Here is a 14548-nt window from a genome sequence, read left to right as displayed (position 1 = left end):
CCTTCCCAATCTTTATTTGTATCATCAGCATAAATTAGCACCTCCAAACTCATTTCCTCCCAGGACATACTGTGCCTGCCACAGACCCAGCTTTTGGTTGGAGTTATGATACTCATGCAAGAAGAAAAAAAAAAGATGGAAAAAAGCTGCTATCGAGATAATTGGACACAGTCAAGTATACAATAGAACAGAGAACACTGGATTTTACCATTATAAATCACCTTTCAATCCAGGGTCTTAAAGTGCTTTGCAAACATTAAATCACAAATCCCTTATGAGTTAGGGGAGTATTATCCCCTTCTCACAAAAAGCCTGAACCACAGGTATGTGTGGCAGCCTTCAGCACCCTGCTGCAGAGCAGAGCTGGATTAGGGCTCTGGAGCTTCCCACCCCCATCCCATCCCCATCCCATCCCCATGGCTGCTTCTCTCCCAGTCACTAAGAGGAAAGGGGCACAGGAGCCTGAGCCAAACAAAAGCCTTTTCCATCCCCATGAGCATGAGCTTGGCTGCCCAAGGGGAGAACCACTGCTGCAGTTCTCCTCAGCTGCCTTCCCAGCTCCTCCCCCCCTCCCTTGTTTCCTTCACAGCGCTGATTACCGACCCCCAGAACTGCCTGCAGTTGGCTTTCACCAACTGAACCAAGGCTATGGGACTTCTGCTCGAGCAGCATTGTGCTTTCCAGCTCAGCTCTTTATTGCTCACAGACAGTTTGCTGCCAGCTGTAAGACAGCCTGATGGAAAAGCAGCTTCTTCCCTCGCTCCTTCAGCAGAAGGACGCTCCTGTTTTCCATCCCACCACTGATGCTCCAGCATAAGCACTCCTGCACTGTGCTCAAACACCCATCTGGAGGTAACCAGCTGAGCGGCAGCCCTCTAGCAACACAAATGTATTCTTAACAACCCACTGCTAACTAAACAAACCTCAACAGGTTCAGCAGGGCTGCGCGCTCCGGCTCGAGATGTGAAACAAAATGAATAATTCCTCCCTTGTCCTGGGGGTGGGATCCAACGCGGCTCAGCGCTGCAGGAGAAGCTGTGCTCGGGCACTTCCCTCCTCCCCCTGTGATCTCTGGGCTTCCAGGAAAGTGTTTAAATTGCAGATTTGCAAACGTGCTTGCACAGAACAGGCTGCTATCAGCCGTCAGCTACAGGAGAAGGTGTGGAAGGGAATGCACAACCTCCCCAGGTGGAAGATGGGACTCAGGAGCTCCTGAAGCCCCCAGTGCACAATCACAGTTTCAGCTTGTGGTCCAAAAAGCCCACAATGACGATTGCTGTGCTATGTCTGGGCACAGCCAAGACCAAGCTTGCTCCCTAGATTCCTAGCAAATTCTTGCTATCCTGAGATGCTCCTTCCTTATTTTTAATTAATCAGCTTTCTGCTGTGCCTTGGGTGGTTTTGGTGGAGCTCAGCCTTGGTTTTAGCCTAACTTGCAGGGGGAAAGCAATGGGGGCAGCTCCAGGAGCCCAACACCCAGCAGTGCCCACAACCAAAGGGGGACGAACCAGGAGGGTGGGCAGGAGGAATCACATCCTATCAAATGGGGAGAATCAACCTGCCAGGCTGTGCGAGGGAGACGTAGGGAAGAAAAGGGAACTGTGCTGGTGCTTGCAAAGCACCCCCTCCCCTGAACACTGTGCACCTCCTGCAAGATGAAGATAAATTCAAAGCCACTCTGCAAGCAGCCCCTCCAAATGCACCGTGCCTCCTATGAAATATCATTTGCTCGTGCAGTTAATTACTCACTGCTTTGTACACCTTCCCTTGCTCATCTAATGAACAAGGTGGGGGGGAAAGTACAGCGAAACTCCAGGCTCTTTTCTGTCTGACAGTGGCAGCGCTGCTTAAATCCAAGAAAGGGAGAAAGAAAAAAAAAAGGTAAGCTCAGACCACGTATGGATTTACAAGCAACACAAATATCCCGTGCTCTCCGTAATACGATGTTTCTAAATCAGGCTCATAAATACATACTTGGGAGATTAGTCTATAAAAAAAATAAACTTTAATTACCCCATCTTTATCAGCACACAGCCCTTAGTGTGAGCCACATGTGGGCGTTAAACGCCAAGAGCTTCGCAATCTTCCCCGCCCCCCCACGATAACAGCATAATACAGCATGCTTCGAGGCTACTCGAATATTAACATGCATTTCTGCCACCGGAGAAAGGCAAGCATAGGGGAAGCATTGCAAGAGCTGGGACTGCTTAGCAACACACAGCTAAGCTGCACAGCTGCCAGCACGGGCATGCCAAGCTGCGTGCCAGGAGCCACTGCATCCCAGTGCCTGCTGCATCCCAGTGCCTGCTGCATCCCAGTGCCTGCTGCAACCTGAGAATCCACTGCATCCCAGTGCCTGCTGCATCCCAGTGCCTGCTGCAACCTGAGAATCCACTGCATCCCAGTGCCTGCTGCATCCCAGTGCCTGCTGCAACCTGAGAATCCACTGCATCCCAGCACCCACTGCATCCCATCCTGGCAGTGCCAGCAGCAGCCCAGCTGCAGGCACCCGGGCCACAGAGCTCCGTGCACGGTGTGCCCATGCTGTGCGCTGCTTTTTGCACGTCAGACGAGTTCAGCACTCCTAATGATGCTTCTTTATGTTCCAGCAGAGGCTCATTAATACGGTACAACAGCGTTTCCAGGACAGCCTCACACACGGAAACATCTCAAGGTGTTTTACAAGCGGGAGATCATGTTAAATCAAATCAAATACCAATCAAGATTAGCGGCAGTGCTGGCAGGCTGCTCTCAGCATCCAGCACCCCACACTCCAGTCTCATCTCCCTGCCCCCCACCTCTGCCCCACGCTGGGTCCCTCGGGATGCACCTCTTCCCCCAGCCCTCCCTGCAGGGACCGCTCTGCCCCAGCGCCAGCATCCAGCAGGGGATGCACATCACTGCAGCAAGGTTCCCGACCAGTGTCAGCAGCAGATGGGGGAGATCAGATGCATCTGAATTTAGAGAGAATTTCATCTTGCTAAGAACACGCTGAATCACATTAATGCTATTAACACTTATGAATTACCCGCTGGCAATCAGCCAAGTGCAGGAGGCCACAGGAAAAGAAAACCAGGCTTTCAGGTGCAGGGGAGGCAGCAAGAGGAGGTCAAGGCTGGGTGGATGGGGCCAGTGAAATCGTGGGCCCAGGGCTAAGCCTGTACCCCAGCTCCTGCTCACGCCAGCAGTGCTGCAGCTGCTGATGTGCTTCTGGAGCGTTAATGCTCCTGCACTGAATAAACGCATTTGTTTCGTATTTATGCATCTGCTTCGTGTTTATGCAGTTTCCAGCAGCGCTCCCACTTCGCTCTAAAATGCAGAGCCTGCAGCTTGCAGCACTGTGAGCTCATTTCAGCTCTGAGGAGGAGGAGGAAGGGGAAAGAGGAGAGCAAAAAGGAGCCCTGCAGGTTGGCACGGACCAGGACAGCAGACGAGAAAGACAGAGAAAAGAGAGAGGCGGCTCAGGCTGAGGGCTTGCTGGGTCCCAGCAGGGCTCCCCATGCAGCTCCGTGGGGAAAACTCCTGCAGCCCAGTTTGCTCTTCAGTGCTGCAACTTCTCTTGCATATCTCAGATCACGGACAATTAAAGGCAATGAAGTCAGCTTTGCTTTCATGTTCTCTGTGCAGAATCAGTCGAGATAAAATCACATTAAAGAAGCAGTTACATGCATAACGTCAGAGATTGTCTGCACTGGAATTTTCTTTCATGCAAATCAATGGAAACATTTCGCTCAGAATTAAGGTCTCATTTTTGTGCTCTGTTTTGAACTCCAGTCCCAGTTCTACACTATTTGAGCACTAACACAAATCTGAGCGGGAGGCTTCAAGGCAAGGAGGAGGGAGAACAATTTTCAAGCCAGCACCACAAAAACATATTTCCTACAGGAAAAAGGAAAAAATAAAGTAATCAGTATCTACTCAATAGCTCACATCGTGTCACAGCCCTGGGAGGATTGCTGACAGTGAGCCGAGCTGGGATCACGGTGCACACGGGGTGATGCTCAGCCAAGCTGGGCTGCTTTAACACCAGGCATGCAAAAAAAAAGCCCCAGACAACCACTCTTCCTTCTCTCTCTATTTCCAAAGGAGAAGCACAACACGAATCCCTGCTCTGCAGGAGCTCCCAATGGGTTGGGGCACGGTTGTGCCTCAGTTTCCTCAACGCAAAGCTTTCCCACGCTGCCTTCCAGCAATTGCTCCGGGAAGGAATACATCTCAGCATGGGCAGAGTGAGAAGCAGCTCGCCGTGTGCCATCCCCTCTGCCCTGCCGGACTACCTGGGGAGCAGAGCCTTGTTACCATGCGGAGGGCGACAGCGCAGCGATTAGTGAAAATTTGTTACCCGCATGCTTGGAACAAAATTAAATTAAAAGCGCTGCTTTGCTGTCAAGATAAGGGCCAAGCTGGGGAGATAATTTTTCACTCTCAAACACTCAATTACCGGCGGAGGCTGCATCAGATACCATCAAAAATAAATAAATAAAGGGAGAGGCCCGTGCTGCCTCCGGTAGTGGCTGTAACTGCGTTATCTGCGGCACAGCCTGCGGAAGTTAAAGAGCCTGCGGCTGCCATGCACTGCAACCGCTCTAATTGCCGGCCCCTCGCTTTGCAGCTGCTTCCTGCATTGGGTCTTCTCCCCTGAGCTGCCCCAGCACGGCTTCTGGATGCCATTGAGCTGGGAGGAATGAGGGGCTGAGGGTTTATCTGCTGATGCAAGGCATGCGCGCTCTCTCCGCAAAATAAGCCATCATGCAAAAAGCAGCACGCTCATTAGTTTGCTGGGAAAGTGGCATCGACAGTGCAGCCTTGGTAGCTGAGCAGGAGGGAAGTTGCAGCAGCCTGCATCTGTGCCCAGTGTGGAGCTGAGCATGGGGCAGGAGGCACCAAGTGGAGCTGTGCGTGGGGTAGGAGCTGTGTGTGGGGTGGGGATGCACACCAGTGCTCCAGAGGTAAGGACCTGCAGCACAATGTGATACATGTATGATGTCCTCTCTCAGGTGTCTGTCCCTGCAGCCAGCAGCATTGCTCTGCATGCCATAAACCAGCCACATGTGCAAAAGACACCACCTCTGTCCCATCCACCTGCAGCTCCGTCCTTCCTTCCCTGGGAAACCCCCTCTGCAGGAGCTGGGGCACAGCACAAGGCTCAGGACACGCCGATAATTCCTCTCGCTGGTGCAAGCATCAAAAACACGACATGCTTGCTTTATCACCTTCTGTCTCCTGTTTGATCCCTGACAGGGAATCACTGCACCGCGGGCTGCAATGGCACAGAGCAGGGATGCAGCACACTGAGGCCAGCAGCAGGGTGACACGGTGACACGGTGACACGCTGCCCCACCACCACGGCTCAGCCCCACCGGGGCCAGCACGCACCGAGAGCACTACTCAAATTTCATTCTGCATTTCATTTAGTTCCCCATGAAATAATAAGTGTCTGCCGCCTCTGGAGACAGGAGAGGATCAAAGCGAAGCTTCCTTGTATGTAACAGACTCCGAATACCTAATATTCGCTTATAAAAGGCCTTGTTTTAAACACCAAATACAGAGGCAGATCAAAGCTTGGCTTCTCATTTCTCTAACAGCCCTCAGAAGACTTTGCCAGCCAGCAAGGCACACACATGCGCGCACACACGCGCCTGACACCAATCCAAGGTGCATAATTGGGCTCTGCTAATTTGTGCTAATTTTCCACAGCACCGTGTGTTATGGAAACAGTTGGATGCCTTGTTCAGGAAGACCTCACCCAACAGCAACCCACACCACAGTGCACAACGCATCCCACATCCCTGCAGCTCCAAGGAGCTCTCTGGGGACATGTAAGCAGCACCCAGCTGACAGCAATGCATAGGAATTCAGTGGGATGTTTTCCCTTGTACCAGGCTGCAGCTCAAGGTAAAGTGACCCAGGGTGCTCGTCCCCTCGGGTGGATGCTGGATGCATTTTGCAGTGGGGGTGGATAAGGAGCTGTGCATCATGCAGAAAGGATTTGTGCACTAGGTCCCATTTTCCTGCTTTGCTTTTTGCTGCTAATCTTTTCCTCTCAAACTCAGCAGCAGGACCTGGCTGAACATAACCTGTGCTGCTCTGGAGAAGGGAGGAAGTGAATATGCATCAAAGTCTGATCCCTCCCATGACAGATAGCTGAGGATAGCATCACTGCAAGGTGCTGGGCTCTCCTGGAGACCTCAGTGCTCCTGTATGATGGCCTCAGATGGGGCCCTCCATGCACTGCAGCTGCTGCACCTGCTGCAACTCCCTGAGCTGGGAAGGAGCTGGAGTGTTCCTAGCTTCCCCAGGGCTCAGGAGGAAGTAGGGGAGAGGAGGGAGCTCTGGCCATAGGGATGGAGAGATCAGGAGGGCACAGAGCTGCCGAGAACAAAATCACAGAACCATTAAGGTTGGAAAAGACCTGAGATCCCCAAGTCCAAACCCAACCCACCCCACCATGCCCACCAACCACATCCCTCAATGCCACATCTCATGGTTCTGGAGCACCTCCAGGGACGGTGACTGCACCACTCCCTGTGCAGCTGTACCAGTGCATCACTACTCTATCAGAGAAGAAATGTTTCCTAATATCCAATCTGACCCTCCCTTGGCACAAGTTGAGGCCATCACCTCTTGTCCAAACAAACAGTTTGCAGGGAAAAGCCAAAATTGGAGAATCCAAAGGAGTTGGGAATGAGGGACAGCATCTGTCCCTACAGTCAGCCTCAGCACTGCTCCTCTGTGCATTCCCACATTGAAAAGTAAATGTCAGTGACTGCTGCTGTGGAGATACCAAGCAGGCTGACAGCTCACACAGCTGCACACTTGCCCTCCTTCAGCATTTACCTATGGGAATGTCCCGCTCATTTACCTTGTCAAGCACACCCCTGGGCCCCATGAAACCTGCAGCTTTTCTTCTGCTGCAGACAAATTAAGCCTACGACCACTTAACCAGCTTGCTTTGGCGTGGCACGAAGTCACAGCCAACCTGCACGGCGCGGAGCAGAAACTTGCCATCACACCGGCTGGGATCAATGACGGCGCTGGTAATTGAGCTCAGATCTGCAAAAGTGAGGAGAGGAATTTCTCTCCTCGGACCCGATAACTATTTGCAGCATCATCAGTGACACACAACCATCACAGAATCGATAGGGGAACAGCACTGTACGAATTAACCGCATCTGACCACGCGTCCTTCTCCATTAGAATTATGATCTTGTCCAATTATGGATCTTTCTGAACCCGTAATTATGAGTTTGGTACTGTGACTTCCCACTAAGCTACTGCTTCACTTCCACGAGGGAGAAAGAAGTCAATGAAAGGATAATGGAAAATTCCTTTCAAGGACGCAGTGACGGCAAAATTTAGCTAGACAGGAAGGAAAATACAATGGGGACTTTACTCAAGACAATTCCCTTGTTTAGCCATTACCAAACACAAACAAAGCTGCTTTCTGCAGCATCACTCAATCCCTAACACAGATCTAACAGCCAGCTCTGCCTCCTGAATTCCCTTCTAACTCAGCCATCAAAGCTGCTCAGGTGAACAACTCTGTATTCAAAGGAAAATAAAGCATTCTTCCTGTTTATCTGTTCCCTTCTCCTTGCTGTAAAGGAAGCATAAACAAACAGCTCAAACAAACACACCTTAGATGTCTCTGCAGTAGCTATAGGGGGTTTCAAGAGACTGATGGAGCACTTGGCCCAATGGGAAAGGTGCAGAGGCAGCAGGAAAGCCAGGCTTTATTTGCTTTCCCTTACAACACATCTTTTCCCCTTGCTTGCACCCAATGATCCCCTTCCCAATGAAACAAGAGAGAAAACCCAACTTCAGCAACTTTCCCAAAGTACCCATGGGCTTGCACACAAGCACTGCAGTGTAACTCACAGAACAAAGGAGTCTGGAGCATTTCCCAGTTGTGCCACCAAATTTCAGCACTGTTTCTGTTGTCACTGTGTGCCACACAACACATTTCTTCCTTGTTTTCAAAAACAGGTATCAAGAAACCATTTTACTCTTAATCCAGCTGCATTAACATTGCAGTGTAACTCCACCTTGACTTCTCTCCTGGCCTTCCATCCAAAGCTCCTTTTAAACCCAGTGGTAATTTCCCGTGGCTCTAAAACACACAGGAAAACATGGAATCCCCACATTTCAGCAGGAACACACACAATACATTCATGTGTGCACACACTTATTCCACCATGCAATCATCGAGCTGATCACAGGTGCTGAGGTAATTTCACATTCAAATCAACACATTGCAAGCATTTATCCCAGTGCCTCATCACTGGAACAAAAGGAGGTGTGTGCTGTGCTGGGTACAGGCACTGCTCTGGTGTGCTGCTCTCTGCTCGAACATGGAAAGCATAGGGAGCAGGCCCATGGCACAGCTCTGAATCTGCTTCCCAGTGAAGCTTTGTGGAGGAAGCATCCCCAGCATTCCCCATGGGGAAATGGGGCTTGGAAGCAACGACCTGGCCTGCTGAAACAGATGACTGATACCAGAAACCAACAAACAATGAACTCCAACAATATCACTGGGTAAAGCTATCAGCAGCTCCCACACCCCACAGCACCACAGAAACACTGCATCTCAGGATGCTGTCCCTATACAAACTACTATCGTCCTTACCTGCAGTCATGCATTACCCAAGGGTGCAGTCAAGCTGCTCAGCCCCCTTTGTCTCTTCTAGCCACCTGCAGCACAAGTGGCTGTTTAATTCTTACCTTTGCTTCGCCTCCTGCTCCGGTACTGCTCGGTGTAAAAGGTGAGCTGGGTTTCATCATCCGCCTCTGAGCCAGAGTTCCCTTTGGCGCGACCAAAGCCGATGCCACCTGAAGTGACAGAGAAGAAAAGATCAGAGAAGCACAGAATGATTGTGTCAGAAGGGACCTCAAAGCACCCCCTGCCCCAACCCCCGCAGTGGGCTGGTTGCCCCCCACCAGCTCAGGCTGCCCAGGGCCCCATCCACGACCTTGGGCACCTCCAGGGATGGGGCACCCACAGCTCTGGGCAGCAGTGCCTTGAGGCCTCCAGAGGTGGCCAGGCACTTTGATCACTTGTGATTCTGCCAATACCTAATTGCCCTCACGCCAATGGCAGCATGAGCAAATGCTCACGGCGTGCTTGCTACCATGAGACAACTGCAACGGATATTACAAAGAAAACCTCCGCACTCGAGAGCTGCTCCTCCCAGAGACACCCACACAGTGCAGCACAGTGAATCTCAGGGGCTCACTGCACAGAAAAACCACAGCAGAAATAAAAGAACAGATCCTGCACTTAGGAGCAATCAGGACCCCCCAGTGCAGGGCTGGCTCCCAAGCACTGAGGTCTGCCTGCTCCCCGCACACAGTGGGGACGTGGGAGTCACAGACACCTCTGTGTGCCACCTCCGTGTGACACAGAGGGAAAGACAGATGAGAAGCAGTGCTGGCAGGAGGCCTGCAATCCTAACAAAGTTTCAAGCAAAGAGGCCCCTGGAGGTTGACAGTGGGCCTTTAAACCGCCATTAAAATATTTTACTGTTTTTAAAAAATCCTTTATTCTAGGCAGCAGCGCAGATTGTTGGCAGGGGAACAGAAAACGAAAGTGCTGCCTCCTGCCCTGGGAATTCTCCATCACTGGGATGAGAGGTGGGTGGAAGAGCCTTCAGATCCGGAGCTCCAAGGGATGGGCTGGAGCAGGGGCTTGCTGTGCTGTGCTCAGGCCATGCCCAGCAGCAGCACCGAGGGCTGGAGCCGAGCAGTGCCCAGGGTGGGAGGCACTGAGGAGAAACGGGAATGAAGGGCTCTGAGGTGATTCACGCTGCTGTAAACGCTGCCTGGTGTTTGCTGCTTTACTACCAGGTGTGATTTAGGGCCCTTAAGTGTGACCATTAATTACCTGGTGTTACCGAGATATTTCTATTAGGGTCCTAGAAAGCAGCAGGAGGGCATTAATACAGCACAGAGCTGACAACAGCACTGATGCCAGTGGCTGTGGGGCTGGGACCCCATTCACAGGTTTGCCTCCAGACCCTCAAACCCAGAATCTGAGGGTCCCTCCCATCCCACCACACAAGCTGCAAACCGCAGGGCCAGCAGCTAGCAGCCGTGCTGGCACAGCAGCAGGGATGGCTGCAGCAGTGCTGCCTTACTGCACAAAAGGCACGGAGCAAAACCCCACGCTTTTTTGCAGGGCAGAGGGCCAGGTTCAGCTTGGCCCAGTCTCGTGCCAGCCCACATCCTGGCCCCCAGCTGCCCCGTGTTTGCTTGCTGCCCGCATCTCCGTGATGGATGGTGCTGACATGTTACATTACTCAGGCTGGATGTCTTCGGAGAACTGGTGACAGCGATATTGCATTTTCTGATTACCCAGAACCGTGCAGGATGCCAAAGTACAGGAGGTGGGGACCCAGCGCAGCTCCCCAGCCCGTGGTGGAAACGTCTGCTCCAATCCATCAGGGCAGGGATGCTTTTATCCTGCCCAGCTGCTGCGGGCACTGGGATTCATCTTGGTGGTGGTTTTCAGGGCACAGGGATGGAGCAGACCCCGATCACCACCCCAATCCCGAAGCAGAATGAGGTGCTGTGGGTGGAGATAAGGTGGCACAGACACAGCCCCCCTGCAGCAGTACTGCAGCAGCAGAGCTGTGCTGGCGCAGCACAACGCCAGCACCATGGGAGTGCTGCAGCACTGCACTGAAACTTTTAGCAAGTGGGAGCTGACACCACAATTACTTTGCTAAACCCCCACCCCCCCCCCCACAAAAAAAAAAATAAACCCACAAAACCTACAAGACTGAGATATCTATTTTAAAGCACAGCAAACAACTCCCAAACCCCACTGCTGGTGTCTCCCCCAGCACCCACAGCTGAAGCCAGCCCCAAAGGACGGCAGAAAGGTGCTCACATTGAGCACTTGCCAGACGTCTCAATAAGGTGCTCTTGCTGCTAATCCTGTTTGCAGATTGACAAACTCATTAATCCTCTCAAACAGCCCTCAAACGCTGCTGTGCTGTGCTGATGTGGGTTTTCAGTCTGATGCTCATTTAGGTGGGAGTGAGGAAGGGATCCAAAGCAAACACGTCCCATGATCACACAATTAAGGATCCTATCATTAACAGGTGCATGCATTGCAGCTCAGCTGGGGTTGGGCAGGCCCTGTAATTTGGGGATTTGGGGTGGCCAAGTGCATGAGCACAGATCCCAGGGCTCCAGATAGTCCCACAAAGCCCACCTGGTGGCTCAGGAAGGTGGCAATGTCCCCACAGCCCCTCTGCTGTGACACGAAAACATTGGGTGGGCAAGAGAGGCAGATTCTCAGGAATTCTGCTTTTAGGACTGCTGTCAGGAGTTGCCAAGACCCCAACCTTTACGGCATGGCAGCACTGCATCCTGATTCCATCAGGAGAACCCGACAGGAGCAGGATGTGATGCTGTGACCTGCCTGAGGTGAATGCCCTGAGTGAGCCACAAAAAGTGGGATGGGGGCAGAAGGGAGGAGAGCAGCAATGGGGACAGCCTGTCCGAGCTGCAGTTCTGGGGTCTGTAGCTTTTGGTCAATTATGGCACAGAGGTGACCTCTAAAATACATTAAGACACAGCCCTGCTCTACACTAAATCATGCCTCGGATTGAACAGTCCATTAATCACGCATTTATTTTAAAAGAGCAAAGCACCTACGGACCTTTCCCACTTACCAAAGCAGAGGAGAACTGTGTGTGAGCACAGGAGCTCTTAGCCACCAGCCCCACTCCAGTGCTGCATTTTGGGGACTTTTTACAAACGCAAAGGTGACTTTCACCAACACACCGATGGCCAGGGTGCTTTTAAGCTCCTGCCCCAGGAGAGGGCACCAGACCCCTCTCAGAGTGTACCCACCTCCCCAGGGCCACCTCCAGCCCTCTCCGTTGAGCACCTAGCCCAGCTCCTGGTCCTGGAGTGGCCTTGGGGACAGCCTGGCCCTGGGAGGGGGGGCACGGGGACAAGCAGCATGGCAATGGGCATGCAGCACAGCGTGTTCCCATCCTGGCAAGTGTAGGGCTCCTAGTGCAGCCCCAGCAATGTGGAGCCCACCATCACCTGCAGCCAGGAGCCACCCTCCTGCACCTGCTCTCACACCATCCTCCTTCCCTGTATTATTTATAAAGCTTAAATGCACTCCACTCAATAAAAGCGTCTGGGGAGAAAGTTTGTACGAAAAAGGCACTGCACTCAAAGAAGTTATGTGGTACTGTAAATGGAGAAGGTTCGTGCTTTTTTTTCCCTTTTTTTTATAAAAGCACATCTTGGCAAAATATGACCTTTCTCAGAGCTGTTAGAAACACTTAGAGCAGAGTCAGATTTAATGACAAGCAATAGGCAGCAGTTTAAATGCACTTAGTGTGGGGACACGTAGCAAGGAAGAGCTTAGCTGAGATTTGTTTTTCTAGGGCTGAGGTTTGGGACTGTTTGTTTTCTGCTGCTGTTTGGTTCAGGCCTCCCTTCTCGCCGTGCTGCACTCAGGGACCTTTTGGAGCCTTTCTGCAAAGGAGAAAATCCTTTGGCTGCGAGCAGTTCTTGCAGAGAGAGCCCTCCAGCTGTAGGACTCTGATGAGGTTAAGCATTAATTAAATCGAACCGCAAGAAAATAATTACACACACGCATCCGTCAGGCCAACTTGTCACTACCCAGTAACAAAGTTGGATGCAAACTCCATCAGCAGAACTGTCATGTGGCTGTTAGAGGGAAATAAACGCATCCCAAACGGACAATTTCATTTAGAGGGAGGAAGGAAAAAAAAAAAAAAAGAAAAGAAAAAAACAAAAGGATTGCAAAGGATTAATGAGGCGAAGGGTTTGTGTTTGCAATCGGATGTAAAATGCAAACATCGTAAGTTGTGATATCATCATTTAACCTTAATGCTCGGGAGCGCTCCAACCACTGCAGGGACAATTAAATGTGGGCTGTAAAACCCTCACTCCCAGCACAGAGCAGTGCCCAGGCACGGCCCTCAGGGTGGAGAAGAACAGGAACAGGAGGAAAAGGAGAGCTTGGGACCATGGGGAGCTCTTTGCTGGAGCTGCCTTGGTTTGCGTGCTTTTTTACACCATGGGTCTCACTCTAATGTGCCCCTTGGAACCTTCTAGAAGATGTCCAGAAGTCCTCCTCCTGTCTTGGAGCTTTGGGGACCTTCTAGAGGATGTTCAGAAGGCCTTCCCCTGCACTAAGGACCTTCTGGAGTACATTCAAGAAGACCTCCTTTTGCTCTGGTGTTCTTGGAGAACACCTGGAGGACATTCAGAAGGCCTCCACTTGCCCTGAGGACCATTCGGAGGATGTCTAGCAGATGTCCTCCCATCATAAGGACCTCCTAGGCATCTTCTAGAAGATTTTCAGAAGGCCTCCTCCTGCCTTTGGGCTGTTAAGAACCTTCTGGAGGATGCTCAGAAGACATCTTTCTGCCTTGGGGACCACCTGGAGTACATTCAAAAAGCCTCCTCCTGCCCTAGAGACCATTTGGAGGACGTTCCCCCAACACCCTGTGGCACAAGCGGACATGGAGCACAGGTTTTGTAGGAAGGAGCACTAGCTCAGTGTGTTGGGATGGAGGAGACATCCCCCAGGGATGGGTGCTGGGGCAGCTGGCTCATGCTGTGCTCCAGCAGCAGGCATCACACCTCTTCCCAGGTTCAGCTGAAAGGATTAATACAGCTGTTCTATTAGTGACCAAAAGCCTCTTGCCTACACGTGCTTTAAAGCGAAATAAAACCATAAAATAAACCACAACAACAACAAAAAAAGAATCTGGAGCAGGAAATCAGGGAAGTTTCAGCAGGCAGTCACTGTGGACCCCAAAGCTTCCCCCCTTGGCCACACTAAAATCCAGCTACATGGATTTGAATAACGACTAGAAAACATACCAAATAATTTAAACCAGTTAAAGAGTCAGAACGTTTTCTTCACACTGAGTGAATAATTTATGGACAGCGCTATAAAGAAAGAAAAAAAAAAGCCCTCTCCAGGCCTGTATAGCAGCAAAATGTATCCAGAATAAAAGATCACATTTCAGACTCATAAATAAATGAAAAACAAACCCAATAGTAAACAGAAAGCACAGTATATCCTGCCCAGCTTCCCACAGAGCGCTGGGCAGACACATCTGCTCACCATCCCAGAAGAAGAGCTCCATCCCCACGCACACACATCCCAGCACCATCCTACCTCGGGGTCGGCTCCGGCGTTTGCGTCTCCCCACAGAAGTGCTGCGCAGCGCGGGCTGGAGCTGCCCGATCTCGATGGGAGTGTTGGTGCGGAAACTCTCCTTGAACTTCTGCATCAGGGACTCCACCGTCTCCTGAGTCACCTCGGGAGCTGCAAGGCCAGCAAGGGGAGAGCAGTTAGAAGGATTTGGAGGGAAGAGGCGTGAGGAGCAGCGGAAGTGCCTGGGTTTGTTTGGCCAGGGGAACAGGAGACTGCGGTGATGCATCATGGCATCCTGCAGCCCCTCATAGCATCCTGCAGCCCCTCACGGCATCCTGCAGCTCATCATGGCATCCTGCAGCCCATCATGGCATCCTGCAGCCCCTC

At 51.6% G+C, this 14548-nt stretch overlaps 1 protein-coding gene across 3 annotated transcripts in view; it reads right to left on the bottom strand.

Annotated features, from left to right (window-relative positions):
- ASTN2 (astrotactin 2) overlaps positions 1-14548 on the bottom strand; it is a 257021-nt gene that overhangs the window by 173879 nt on the left and 68594 nt on the right. For all 3 annotated transcript variants that reach the window (XM_042878916.1, XM_042878918.1, XM_042878917.1), the window contains exons 4-5: positions 14183-14332; positions 8722-8829 (exon numbers count right to left, since the gene is read on the bottom strand). In XM_042878916.1, coding sequence (XP_042734850.1) covers positions 8722-8829; positions 14183-14332 — 258 coding nt within the window. The remainder of the gene's footprint in view (positions 1-8721; positions 8830-14182; positions 14333-14548) is intronic.

The sequence above is a fragment of the Lagopus leucura genome, unplaced genomic scaffold, assembly GCF_019238085.1.
Source record: "Lagopus leucura isolate 7727_CA_CO unplaced genomic scaffold, USGS_WTPT01 Super-Scaffold_100022, whole genome shotgun sequence".
Classification (NCBI taxonomy): domain Eukaryota; kingdom Metazoa; phylum Chordata; class Aves; order Galliformes; family Phasianidae; genus Lagopus; species Lagopus leucura.
This window is presented reverse-complemented; position numbering and strand designations above follow the sequence as displayed.